General features: G+C 40.3%; 3 protein-coding genes across 3 annotated transcripts; all 3 read right to left on the reverse strand.

Annotated features, from left to right (window-relative positions):
- Nucleotides 1-12: 12 nt before the first annotated feature.
- ebi3 (Epstein-Barr virus induced 3) lies at nt 13-4,277 on the reverse strand. Its single transcript, XM_053435367.1, has 6 exons — nt 3,976-4,277; nt 3,305-3,419; nt 3,015-3,141; nt 2,308-2,422; nt 1,079-1,242; nt 13-400 (listed from the first exon to the last, which is right to left on the reverse strand). The coding sequence occupies exons 1-6, from the start codon at nt 4,061-4,063 to the stop codon at nt 245-247; spliced, it is 765 nt and encodes a 254-aa protein (XP_053291342.1). The 5' UTR covers nt 4,064-4,277; the 3' UTR covers nt 13-244.
- A 108-nt stretch (nt 4,278-4,385) lies between these two features.
- On the reverse strand, nt 4,386-9,193 carry LOC128451503 (rab GTPase-activating protein 1-like). Its single transcript, XM_053435365.1, has 8 exons — nt 8,441-9,193; nt 7,748-7,828; nt 7,489-7,599; nt 6,766-6,870; nt 6,585-6,668; nt 6,392-6,463; nt 5,911-6,177; nt 4,386-4,855 (listed from the first exon to the last, which is right to left on the reverse strand). Exons 1-8 carry the CDS (start codon nt 8,549-8,551, stop codon nt 4,667-4,669), a joined length of 1,020 nt encoding a protein of 339 aa, XP_053291340.1. The 5' UTR covers nt 8,552-9,193; the 3' UTR covers nt 4,386-4,666.
- A 2,853-nt stretch (nt 9,194-12,046) lies between these two features.
- Nucleotides 12,047-13,223, reverse strand: LOC128451505 (protein FAM163A-like). The gene is made up of 2 exons (XM_053435368.1): nt 13,131-13,223; nt 12,047-12,424 (listed from the first exon to the last, which is right to left on the reverse strand). The coding sequence occupies exons 1-2, from the start codon at nt 13,221-13,223 to the stop codon at nt 12,047-12,049; spliced, it is 471 nt and encodes a 156-aa protein (XP_053291343.1).
- Between the last annotated feature and the right edge of the window lie 311 nt (nt 13,224-13,534).

The raw sequence follows: 13,534 nt of genomic DNA on the forward strand, positions 1-13,534 counted from the left end.
CTCCTCGGTGGATTTTATTCAAAAGCTTTATTTTTATTTTATTTTTCACAAAAAATGTTGCTGTTGCCTTGACAATAAAACCAACAGTGTTACAACAAAAACTACAGCAATAACAAACATTCCATTTCTTTATAAATAAATGTTAAATATCAACGACCTTTGCCTGCAATGTATGTGCACTCAAAACAGCAATGATCGCTGGTAGCTTAGAAGGAGAGAGATAAATAAAACCGGGTGAGAGAGTCTAAGGCTTCGTCCTCGGTAAGGTGATATTTACAGATGAACTCCAGTTGCTGCACTTGCCGAGATCCAGCAGCTCCTTGGCGCACACCTGGAACAGGTACTCCCTCGCCGGGCTCAGCCCCTTCAGCTCCACCTGGGTGCTCTCAAACGGACCCAACTGGAGGAGAAAATATAAAATGTGTTATTTTCAACATCTTCAGTTTGACAATAAACACAATGGCTGTGGTTTGCATATGGGGATTTTACACAAATTGTCTCCGTGAAAGATTTAATGTTATTTATCATCTGGAAATACATGTGGTTCTGGTTTATTATAGATTCTAACTTCATTGATGTTAGAATACTTCATCTATTAGCAGATTGACTAATAACAGCACTTTTTGGTTTGTCAGGTTGTGGAAAATCCCTTTGAATATTATGTTTACTTCTTCTGATTGTTAATAATACAGTTAGAAATGACAGTTATCATTAATTTAAGTCTCCAATAATACTAGTTAATACATTTTTAGTAGATAGACTTAGTGTAGACAGGATAAACATCAGCAACATGAATTACAACATGGATACATTCTTATATTTAGATAATGCCAAGAGGCCAATATTTACAAAACAGAAAAAATAATGAGGCAACACTTTCATGTTTTAAATAGAATATTAAATTGTTTCAATCAAACAATTGAAAATGAATAGGAGACAGAAAAAAAACCCATTGTAACGAGGATTTGTTTACAGAACACTATTTGGGACATGGACTTTTTGAAAGAGTTTCACATATCCCATCTTTCTGATGTTGCTGCACTTGAACCCTGTAGATTCTGATGAAGCTTTTTCTTACATTGACAGACGATGCGATGCCCCTGTTCTTCCACTGGTACATTATCTGGTATTTGAGGGGGAAGATGTGCAGGTTGGTCCAGGTGGGCGGAGGAGACCACTGCACCTGCAGGCTTCTGGTGTTTTGAGAGGATACCTGGACGTCTACGGGAGGATCTGGTTTCACTGCACAGCCAGAGACAGAGAAAAATTAATTTAGCTTCTTCTTATATTATCGTTATCAAGCCAAGATGTAGAACTGCATCTCCATCAACGGAAGTAACTTACACCTTACATATGTTTAAACCTTTTTTTTAGAGCTGTGAAAAATAACGCGTTAACGCGTTATGATTAAATTACAGGATTAATTCGTTTTTTTTTTAACGCATTTAACGCATGCGCAGAAGGACCTTCCAATTCCGCCGCCTCTGCACTACCGCCTCTGCACTACCACTGCCGCTCTAATGCAGTCAGACGGCAGCTGCCATTCAAACAAACAAACAACATGGATAATTCTGATGAACCTGAGGACCTTCTGGACGGGAAGATCGTGTTCCAAAAAAACAAAGATCGAACATTCAGTAAAACCAAGGTGATATGCACACTCTGCGAGAAGACGTTATCGTTTCACCGTAGCAATACCCGCCTAACCACCGCAACGCGAAGCATGTGTTGGTCGGCGAGGGGCGTTCAAGTGGAATGCGCCAAACCAGACTCACTCGCCGGACACATTGTGCAAAAGAAGCGGTCAGCTTTACTGTCAGAGAATTTGAACAAGTTAGTTTGCCTCACCAACTGGCTAAAGACCGAGTAGCTAAGAGGGCCTTTAGAGGCATTAGATTTAACTGGTGTGGTTAATGGTTAATGGTGTGGTTAATGGTTGTGTGACAAAAAATATAAAAAATGTCAACCATCCTATGGCTAAGAAGCTCAAATAATTTCTGTTTAATTTAAAAAAAAAAGTTTTATTCAACCACACAATGGCTAAGGAGCCCGAATTCTGTTTAGGATGAAGATTATATTAATGTTCCATATGGAAAAGCAATGATAACTGCTGAAGAACTGCTGAGTTGCAGCACAAAAGAAAAGTTAAATGTCATAAATCTTGTTTTCACAAAAATATTCCGAAAAAATCGGTAATGTGATTAATCATGATTAATCCATAGAAACCTGTGATTAATTTGATTAAAAATTGTAATCATTTCACAGCCCTACTTTTTTTATTTGATTATTCATCGTTCCAGTTCTTACCAATGTCCTCCAACATAAAACTTGAGAGGTAGGAGCTGCTTCCACCAGAATGAACAGCCGTGATGTTGATGATGTAGTCGGTGAGAAGCTTCAGGTTGGGTAGCTGGCAGTGCCACTACAGCAGAAAGCAGATTTGATTCCAGTTAGTACATTTTAACGGTAAGTGTATTTTATAGTATATTTCAAATTTGAAAGAATCTATAAATGAGAGTATTTTGTAGAGTGTATATTTTATTTATTTGTAGTATCCCTTTATGAAGAGAAATGTCTGCTTATTACTTTATCTCTTTGATGTTACTTGCTGATCAAACAACTTTGAACTAAAACTACTGTATTGTTTTGTGTACCTCCCTGTACTTTTATGTATTATATGCATTAACTTTATTTTATTTAACTTTTTCTAAAGCCCTCTGAACTGTGGTTATGTATGAAAAATACTTTAAATAAAGTTTATTATATTATTGTGATGAACACACAACTCAACAAAACCAAGCACGAATCACGATGCTCCTTATTTCTTTTGTCTCATGTAATGGTCATTGGGACCAGTTTGGAAATGGAGTTTAGAGTATTTGGATCAACATTACAGTTTAAAACCTTCACCAATTCAAACCCGTAAATGAATAATGTGTGTTCAGATTGATTTAGGTTCAAATCTGCTTCTGTACGGGAAAACCTCTCAACTGCAAAGATAAATAACCTTGTACCTGTTGAGATGATGATGATGATGATGATGATGATGATGATGATGATGATGATGATGTAGGTGATGAAGAATTATGGGAGGGTGGGATGATGAGACACTTTTCAGTGATTGGCTGCCCGTGTCTCTCACTGTCAAACACACACATTTACATGAATACAAACAAGCTCCATAATAACACTTAACAACTGCAGTCAATGCTACTAAAAGGGGTCAGTTGTTTGGGTCAGCACCAGCAGGAGGAAGAGGAGGAGGAGGAGGATGAAGAAGAGTTGCTTAATTTGTCCGATTTACCTGTAGGTGGCAACGTAATGTGTCGGTGGGCAGTGGGACGGTTCAGGCCAGGAGCAAAGAGTCACATTTGGAAAGCTCGAGCACCAGCAATGCACCCGTGGAACAGGGGGAGGAACTGGTGGAACAAATCACATTCAGTGAAAAAATATAAATATTAATACAAGCAGAGCACTTAAAAAATGAATGTGTTTCTATCCATGAAAAAAATAATGTTTTAAAATTACTTATCTTTCCTTGATTATTCTTATTATCTTGGTTTTGATAACTGTTTATTATTATTATTAGTAGTAATAGTATTATTGTTTTTAATTCAATTATTTTATTTGTATTGTCCCTGTTTCTTTATCACTTAAAAGATAACCGCAATGAAAACCAAAAAAATGGAATTTTGAAATACACATACACACAAAAACAGCAAGCCACATAAATAAAATATAGCATTTTTCTGTTCTGTAAAAAGATGAAAATAAACTAAATAACAGAATTAAAGTGACTGTATAAAGCACAATCCTAAAACTATGATATAATAAAATCTGGTTATTAAAAACAAAATAAGGAAGTCCTCTATTTTAGCTTATTGGTGCAAACTAATTAACACACACAAACACACAATGTACCACACACAGCACACACCAATAACTGTGAGCGTATCTGCACAGACTGGTACTCACCCCCTGATGAGGCTTTCAGCAGGTCCAGTGCTTGTCCTCCCAGTACACACAGGAGGAGAGTCACAGTGACCAACATCGCAGCCATCATCCGTCTTTGAGAACAATAATTCTGCCCTTGATAGTTGTCTTATAAAGAGATATCTCTAAAAACCCTGTGGTGAGGCCTGACACACACAATACGATTCTTTTTGTTTTCTGCTCCGTTTCCTTACTACACCAGTCAAAGTTCAGAGATAACAATCTCCTCTCGATCTCTCCCCGAGTGAGTGAGTGTGTATGAGAGGCGGCTGATCGGCTCTTTAAAGGCAGAAAATGAAAGAGGAACAGTGAGTGTGGTTTACCTCCCACAGAAACGACTGTTTCACTTTGATGTGTCAGGTTTCCTTATGTCACAAGCAAAAAACAGCCAGTTTCCTACTTGAGTATTTAACATGTTTTATTGTTTACAGATGAAATAAGTATGTACAAGAAGATGCAGTTCTTTGAAAGTGGTGAAGAGACATGAGAGAATTTGTCGGCGCCTGGCCAGGTTCTCCCTCTGCTCCTCTCTGTGCTCCAGACGCGCCTCTAGTGTCCAAAACGACAAATAGCAGCGATAGCATTGAAAACACAGTGTGCGGCTCACACTTAAAAAGTCTTGATCAAGCCACAATGTCCATTTCCAGCTGATCAGTGTCCACAGTCTGAGCTGTCACATGTTTTCTGGACAGGGAGCCACAGTGGAGGTTCCAGCCCAATAGGGACGCCCCGTCCCTGGGTTGTGCTTATACCATTGAGTCCCTCCGCTGGATGTGCGCAGGGACGTGAGGGCCTTGTTGATCCAGTTGTTCTTTGCTGCGTGTAGCTGGTTGGCCATGTTACCCTTCTGGTGCTCCAGGTCCTGGAAGAGTAAACACAGCCTTTATTAGAAATGTTACCGAAAAGTGTACCTTCTACTTCTCTGGAAGTCCTTGTAACATTGAGGTAAAAGATAGAACATTATTTCCTACCGAAGACAAACAGGCATACTGTAAAATAAAAACAACTTTATTGTGCCTAAATCAAACAGATCATAACATAATTTTATAAATAATGAACAAATAAAAGTGGTCAATCAGTATACTTATTTAAATTGTATTTTAATATCACTCCTATAAAATTGTACTAAATAGATATATTGTCACTTTAAATGTAAATTTACTGAGTTCATTTTTGTCAGTAATTTCTAGTAGTACCTGAATACCCATTATGTTTATACTGATCAGAGTCTACTTAAATAATGCACTAAATGGACACTGTTATTTTGCATGTAAGAAGAAACAAAGTAAAAGTTGATATACTTGTTTTAAGTACACTGAAATACCACTAGACCTACATGAATAATACATTTTACAGTAGACAACTTTATTGTAAAGACAACTTTATTGTAAAATGGGTTTTACAGAAAACCCATTTAATATACTCTGAAAAAAACAACTCAAATACTGATATTTTCATCCTGATCATTTAACTGAAATCATTCACAGTGAAGGCATTTCTCCTTTCAAGAGGCTTTTCTGGATAATTCTTGGATCCTGTTTTCTTAAGCGTATTTAGGTCAGTTAAGGGAAGAAGCTTTTTTTCAATGAGTAAAATCTTTTATTTCACATTTTGTTTTTGTTTCTTTATGAATTAATTTCTGCTATTTCTTCCGGCTCTCATTTTCCCTGTCACTTCTGCTTTCCAGCAGCCACGTGGAGACCTTGGGAAATCCTGTCTGTTATTCTACACTCAAGCTGTTACGCTAAATGGAAATGCTTCATGTCAGTGGGGTCTGAAGGCTGAACTGAAGGTAGTTGAGACACTTAGTTTCCTGAGTTACAAGTCAGGCAGCAGACATATTCCCTGTTACGCTCCTGTGAGTATAAGTTGTATTTATGTTATTATTAAGGTAAAAAAGCTTAGCACCATATTTACCTGGATTTCACACTTAGCCTCCACCATCTGGAGTTTGGTCTGCGCCAAGTCCTGCTCCATCCCCCTGATCTGAGCCTTGAGGGACTCCCTCTCCTGGTCCTGCCTCCTCTGCTCCGCCTTGCTAGGAGGTCCCCCGTCCCCGTCCTGAGCTCTGGTCATCACGAGGCCTCCTGGCTGAGCGGCGGCTGCTGCTGCTGCTGCTGCTGGAGACGATGGCTCATCTGAGTCCACAATGTGCTGACAGCGAGAACAAGCCTTCACTGCACTCTGCAAACACAGAGGATGAGATATGTGAGAGGAGAATACCACTGACACCTGCTGCAGTAAACCATCTGTAATGAGAAAGTTAAGCAGCCGAGCCGTGTTAACAATTTTCTTGAAAGCGTTGAAAATTGCTTCCTTCAACATTCTGTTCTAAATGTGGCTTGAAAGAGATCAAATAAAAAAGGAAAGGAAGAGATGAAAGTTTTTTTATTCTCACCTTGAGTGAATCCAGCTCCTCTCTGTGGGCGGTCTGCTGCCTCTCCAGACGGTTTGTCAGCTGGGAGCAGATCTGAGCGGAGGAGCGTTTGATGATAACATCATTAATAGCAAAAACACAACTGAATTCTTTATTGTTATATATATTATTTAAAGCGTACATCCCGATTCTCAACCCTGACGATTGTCTGTACCTGTTTGTAGTCTGCGATGATGCCCGATGACCTTTTGACCTCCCGCTCAGCCTTCTCAAGCTCTTTTCGAAACACCTCCTTCAGCTGTAAGAGGAGGAAATCATTTTTAACTCTAACGCCGACAATAAAGTGATTATTATAATGACTGTGGGAGGCAGTGGAACCAGTCTTAGTTTTTTACCGTGCCAGCTTCCTCTTCCCTCCTAATCTTCTCCTCCTCTGCGGCCTGCAGGAGATGTCTGGTCCTCACGAGGTCTTTGGCGAGTTTGTCCACTTTGTCCTCCGCCTGTCAACAGCCCACAAACACCTCGATGCATTATTCGATTTTTAAATATCAATTACAATTTTTTTTTATCCAAGGTTTTCCAGGTTTTGGAACAAAGTTAGAAAAACTAAACACATAAAAACCAGAAAAAACTTGTTTAAAATTTCATATGAGGTGATTTCTGCAAAATGTCATTACATATATAATTTTAATAACTGGTATAAATAAAAGAATTAAACATGTGGGAGTTGAGAATATATTTAGCATTGACGACATCTATTTATACCATTTTATAATTTTGCTTAACTCCAGAACATCACTCTTGTAAAATCCATCTCATTATTTAACATTTGAAAAGATGGTGCTTTCTTCTTATATTTGGCAAAGCTTAACGTGCTGAGCGGGATTAAAACACACAAAACAGCACCCCATCATTTCAGGGATTTGTTGAACCATTTCCTTTAAAAGAAAAAAAAGACTATAATCATAAATGCATGCTTTATGTTTCTCTGGATAAAACGAGAGCTTAGCTTAGCACTGTCAGTTTGTATATTGCAGTTTTTTAAAGCAAACACTAGCTTTGGTGTTTTTGAATATTTAATTCTGTCTCTTTCTATGAAGGGCTGGAGCTAATCGCACCTTGTCCAGAGCGTTCCTCAGGGCGACCTTGCTGCTGATGAGGCGATGGGCCAGGTTGTCGTTTTCCTGCTCCAGACGGAGGCTGGTCTGCTCCAGAAGACGGTTTTCCTTCTGTAAAAACACTCAACAATCAGGGTTTGTGGCTCACTAACAAGTAAACAATGTTATATCTGCTGATACAGGAAGTGACTGCATGTGAGGGCTGAGCATCAAAGACATTGGGTTTTGAAATCAAGTCATAAAGTCATAGATTTCTGACCTGGTATTTGTCCAAAGGATCTTCCACAGCCTCCATCAACTGAAGCCGGCTTTCCCTCAGCTTAGCTTTCTTTGTCGGAACCTGAGGGCAGAGAAGAATCAGATCTAACTAAATACACTAATATGGAAAACACTGTCCTATTTAACTGAAATGAAGAAAGATATCTCCTCCACACAGATCTGGTGCCGGATGCTGAGCGAGTGCAACGAATCAAGAGCAGGCCCCAAAAAGAGATCTGGATAAGACTGAGATAAGACATAGCCGAGCACATGGGGAAATTACAATTTCCATATCTTGAATATCTAAAATGAACAGAATAAAACAGAATTATTTTTCTAATGTCTCAAATCATCATATCATCACATAGGATGACACGAAAGTAATTTTTTTCCTTTTTTTGGAATCAGTTTAACTCAAAATGATTTTACGGACAATCCCCCTCTTGCTGTAGGAGATCCTGAGAATCCAAGTTGTGCATCGGTATGTTTTTAGATGCATTGCACTGATTTCCTGAAGATACACCGAAGTGAAAGTACAACTGGATCCACAACAGCTTTTTTTAGAATGAGTAGACATTTACAAATATTAGAATAGTGCCCCGGTTTTGGTCAGTGTTGTTCTTTTGTCGGTATCGGTTGGGTCGCTCTGAAATGCTTATACAACTGTATAAATCCAAGCAACGGTGAGTCTTACTGTGAATTTAGGTTCCGTTTCCTCCACCAGGCACGCCAGGATCTCGTCCTCGCTCATCTGTTCCATAAATTTGGCATCGTACGCCATCATCGTGGACACCTCCTCCATCATCTTGCCCAAATCCGCAGCCCGGCTAGCTGCTCACGCTCACACAAACAAATCAAGGCCTTCTGCAGGAAAACGCCTCCAACTCCAGAAATCACAGCTGATTCACTAGGTGTAAGGTGAGTTCCTCAAGGGGAAGACGTCTTGTTTTGACTCACGGTGAAGCAGGCGAGCGTTGAATCCAGCATGAGAGTGTAAATAGAACTAAAGGCGCACGATGAGGGTAAAGTCCACGTCGGTCCCAACACGAGGAAACGCAGCTCTACAGTCCAAAGGTGGAGGACAGAGAGAGATACACCTCCCAACAGGTAAAGAGCAGCTGTGTCCTTTCACACCAGAGAGCAGAGCCACTTGGACACAGTGTCATCTGAAGAGGTGTGTGTGTGTGTGTGTTACAGGTGCACAGGCAGTAACAGGTTCAGCAAGCTTTATATGAGACCTGAGAGTGTGTGAAAGAACAACAGCCTCAGATACACCCACTGCAGTGCTCAGCTTTCAACACAACACAACCCACACACACTTAAACACCACTAACAACAATAATTTGATCCCACAATGCATTTTGTTGGACATTCATCTTAACTTTCATCCATTCTCCACTTCCTTCTTGCTCAGACTCTGGCACAGACGCAGTATGAAGCTGCCACACTGACATGAACCCACGTTAAAGGACGTAAGTGACGTTAGTGATGTGGTATTTGTGATATTTGCCCCTGAGGTGCTGGAGTGACACACATTATTGTTGTTGTCTGATCAGCCTGGCAGGAGAGCAAACAGGTCCGGCAGGTAAAGCATGACTTTGCAGAAGGACACAAAGCAGAGTCTGCACCTCCGCCCACTTTATCCCCTTTATTCATATTTTCCCTTCCAAGTTTCTCCCAACTTCTCTCTTTGTCACGACGTCGCTCACTTAATTTTGTGTCTTTTCCTTTCTTTGACGGATGACAAATTGCCTAAATTTCCCCCCAGCAGGTTTCACTTCCCTTTCTCTCAGCGGCTTGTGGCTCCTTCTCACTTCCGTCTTTGATTTACTCAACTTTGCCTTTGAGTCCCTAAACCTACGTGATTTTTTTTTTTGTCATTGCGGTTGAAGACAAAAAAAAAAAAGTCCAGTCAGATGTATAAACATTTATTCCTCCTCAAAACAAGGAACCATTTGTGAAACACGGTGGATTCTTTTGTGTATCAGGTTATAACACAGACAAATCTGAAAAATACACTTTTTTAACAATCGGAAGAAAACAAGGAACCTGAAAAATATAAAGGTGTCAGTTCTGATTCTGTTGTGGTCACTGTGGTGCAACAACAACACAGAGCCGGTGGCCGCTAGAAATAAACCTGTCACCAGATAAAGGGAACAATATGTGCTGTGTGAATATATCAAAGTGGTGAACCTCCAACGCTAAATTAACAAAAAGTCGTTTTACATATTTACTGTTATTTAGCACAAACTTATTCACAACAATGGGAGGCGAGGAAAGAATCGTAACTCACGGCTCAGTGGGAACATTGTGAGAATACAGTGAATAAATATATATTAATGTCTTTTCATCAATAATCTTTCATACAATTGTGTTCATATATTTATCTCAGTTAAAGAACAATTTTGGATAATTAAACTTTCATTTCCAAATGTAAATTTTCCATTCTCTCACAATCCACGAGGGAAGTAGATGGAGAAACTCACATTTGGTACAAACTTACTTAAACACATCTAAACCCTGACACCCTTCACAAAAACTACAACACCCCTTGAAAATATATAGATTCAGGCATATACTGTGGAAAAACACTGCATTTCTTCACTCTACAGCAGATATAATGGATTTAGATAAAAACATGAACCTTTTATATTTGTCACTTTCCTAAAACAAGATTCAAATCTTCTTTTCATCCACCTCAATGTGTAAACATGAAGATATTAATACCATCAAATCCTATGGAAGACACAGTCTAGCTTAATTTCATAAAACCTGAAGTGAAAGTAGAAGCAAAATAAATTCTCACTGTAGTAAAGGACTTTTTTTTAACCAGCAGACTGAAACTCGACTCTTCCAGATAATGCCATGATTCACGAAAATGCTCCGACTTGGGAGTTTCTCCTTGGGAGTCTTCTCCTCCACCAACAGTAGAAACTACTGATGGAGTCGAGTCGCTTCTGTCCAAACGAGCGCCTCGTTGAAAGAACTGTTAGCCCTCATGTATAATAAGCAGCAGAGAAGTGGAGGGAGGGATGGGGGGGGGGGGCAACAATACAGGAGGGGAAACTAAAGAACTGGTGGTGGTCCATGTTTTAGAATCTACATTTTGTTACAAGTTGTCTTCTTGAGAGCAAGAGCCCCCTCCTGGCTAACCTGTGATTTGAGATATTGGGCTATATGACAGAAAGTTGACTTGACTTGTTCATGAGTTTCCGCTGAAATTTGCGTTAAATAAGGAAAGAGAACTGAAAATGTTATTGGATAATTAAAAATCCACCTTTTACCTCCGACAAGCGGATTATGTTTTCACACCTGTCTGCTTGTCTGTTGATTTGTTCGTTTGTTTGTTAGCAAGATTACGCAAAACACCCAAACAGATTTACACATGTCATTTTAACACACACTTTTTTTAACTTTGCGAGACGTTTCTTTTTTACATTTTCACTAATTTCCCGAGGAACGTTTTAACACTTTTTGCACTTTCATTTTTCCTCTGGGAGGAAATTCCTACTTCTCTTAATAATTATCACACAAAAAAAACATTGTGACACCCTGGAACATGTGATTCAATCGTGAAATAATTTGGAAATGAATCAGAAAATATGAACCAATAACATGAAGTGTAACTGGTGGAATTTTTGGAGGAAAAATGGATTTTGTTCAATTTAATTTGTAATTCATTAATTCATTACAACTCAATTCCTTTTGGCTTGTAAAAAATAGTGCAGTTTTTCTAAATAAACTTTCATGGCAACAAAAAAATTCAGAATTCATCTGTAATTGATCATCAACATGGTTTTTGTGAAGAGAAGAAGGAACAATGACTTGTGCCTGGGGCCCTTTCGTGTTCACACTATAGAGAACATGCATGGTCACGTGACCCTGACCACCTTCACGTGTCTCTGACCACTTTCACATGTGGCCTGAATGACGGCACCAGTGCGTCCACACCTGAATGTGGACCGGATCCCGTTTATGATCCAATCTGCAACAACACGTTTTAGTCCCACGTGGAACAAAGTGAGGCTGATGAACACCTCCCTGCTGATGTAACAGCACTTCACGCTGCCCTCTGCTGGTCCGTGGATCTGTCGCCCACACAGAGGCTCTGCTCAGTCTGTGGGTCACAGTCCTCGGATGAATCTGTGGCTGAAGTGAGCGTGTGCGGTAATGTGGGTGTGTGAGTGTAATTGTGCTGTTTTGTAACCCGTCACCTGAATTTAGTCACATGTGCTGGATGTGTGAACGAATCAGGTGTATGAACGTAGATCTATATGTCTGTGTGGCGGTGCAGCAGAGGTCAGACGTCGGTGCTGTAGGGGCGCGGCGGTGGAGGGAACAGGTCCGAGGGGCCGAAGTAACTCAGAGGAGAGGATCCCTGCGGGTTGGCGGACAGAGGAAGACAGACGGACGGGTTCTCGTAGTAGGTGTGGAAGCCCAGCCGCTCCCCCCCGTTACGCATTCCGTCTGCAAGTCCAGAGTGGATGGGGCGCGGCGAGCAGGTGGGGCAGGGGCTGTGGTGGGAGCCCGTGTCCAGCTGATCCAGGGAGACGGGGGTGATGGTGGCGCCGTCCATGGCGAGGGCGTTGCAGGCGTTGCAGGGAAAGTGAGAGAGGGGGTCCTCTCCCACCACGGAGCCCACGTCCACCTCAGAATCATTTTTCTTACAGCAGTAATACTGCAGAGGGCGAGGGAGGAGACAGAGGGAGAGGGAGTTTGAGAAAGAGTGGTTCAGGGTTTAAAGGATGCTTAAAGGAAACATATGATGCTTAAACACTAAACACTTTTATATACGGTTTTAGAGAATGTAAATGTACTACTTCTGAATTTTACTTTTTCAGTGAACTATCCCTTTAAAGACACAAGAGCTAAAACCAAGTGTTTACAGACAGTGGCTGAAAAGAGGAGCTGCAGCGATGGACAGTGTGAGGACAGTGATGTGTTTTCTGAGCATTAGAGCATTTAACCTTTTTCATGTGAAAACACACGGGAACATGTATGTATGAGCAAGATAGTTATTTTTGTCAATTTCATTTTTTTTATTTTATCTTCATTTCATTAATTTCAAATGTCTCATGATGTTGACAGATCAATAAGCTCAGTTATTATTTTTTATAAGTCGTATACAAAAAGCTTTATAACGCAAAGGCTTTAAATGGTTTTGCTCAACTGTATAATTTGCATTCGTTTACTGTATTTTTGTGTTTGTATAGCTTTTTTAATGTATTTTATGTTTATATTTTTAAGTTTACACATGTGTATTTCATATATTTATCTCATTATGCTCTCTACTCTTTTTGCCCAAATCTCGTGTTCTCCTTCTTGTGCTCCTGCCTTCTTTCCATCTATCTATACATTTCAGATTCATGCACACACAGTGGTACCTGGAGTCTACAGTAACAGAGCACTGCTACGATGCACAGCAGTATCACTCCGGCGAGAATTCCTCCGGTTATAACGATAGTTCCGGCTGACATTCGACCAGCTCTCCATCAAACCCTTCAGAGCGAGGCGGAGCGATGATGAAAGCAGTAGAGCGAGAGAGAGAGAGCGAGAGAGAGAAAAACTCTGATTGAGCTCATTCGACATGTGGATTTCAATGCAGCTGAAAGATCATCCTGCAAACTCATGCCAAAGGTTTCTGTAACGTCTGCAGTGATAACCAGTGCCGGCTAAATTATGTTCATGTGCCAGCGTGAAGTAACTGCAACTGATGAAACATGTTGTAACTGGATGGTGGTGGTGCAGCTGTTTTCAGGCAGCTGGGGCTGTGACAGGCCTCACACAC

This window comes from Pleuronectes platessa, chromosome 11, assembly GCF_947347685.1.
Source record: "Pleuronectes platessa chromosome 11, fPlePla1.1, whole genome shotgun sequence".
Classification (NCBI taxonomy): Eukaryota; Metazoa; Chordata; class Actinopteri; order Pleuronectiformes; family Pleuronectidae; genus Pleuronectes; species Pleuronectes platessa.

Excerpts from the sequence above, each read along its gene's own strand:
- ebi3 (XM_053435367.1), bottom strand. The coding sequence starts at position 4,063 with ATGATGGCTGCGATGTTGGTCACTGTGACTCTCCTCCTGTGTGTACTG. Across the intron at positions 3,420-3,975 it reads GCTGAAAGCCTCATCAGGGG|TTCCTCCCCCTGTTCCACGG; the intron begins GTGAGTACCAGT and ends TTGTTCCACCAG. Across the intron at positions 1,243-2,307 it reads TTTTATGTTGGAGGACATTG|TGAAACCAGATCCTCCCGTA; the intron begins GTAAGAACTGGA and ends CTGGCTGTGCAG.
- LOC128451503 (XM_053435365.1), bottom strand. The coding sequence starts at position 8,551 with ATGATGGAGGAGGTGTCCACGATGATGGCGTACGATGCCAAATTTATG. Across the intron at positions 6,669-6,765 it reads GGGAAGAGGAAGCTGGCACG|CTGAAGGAGGTGTTTCGAAA; the intron begins GTAAAAAACTAA and ends CTCCTCTTACAG. Across the intron at positions 6,178-6,391 it reads AGGAGCTGGATTCACTCAAG|AGTGCAGTGAAGGCTTGTTC; the intron begins GTGAGAATAAAA and ends CTGTGTTTGCAG.
- LOC128451505 (XM_053435368.1), bottom strand. The coding sequence starts at position 13,223 with ATGTCAGCCGGAACTATCGTTATAACCGGAGGAATTCTCGCCGGAGTG. Across the intron at positions 12,425-13,130 it reads TCTGTTACTGTAGACTCCAG|TATTACTGCTGTAAGAAAAA; the intron begins GTACCACTGTGT and ends CGCCCTCTGCAG.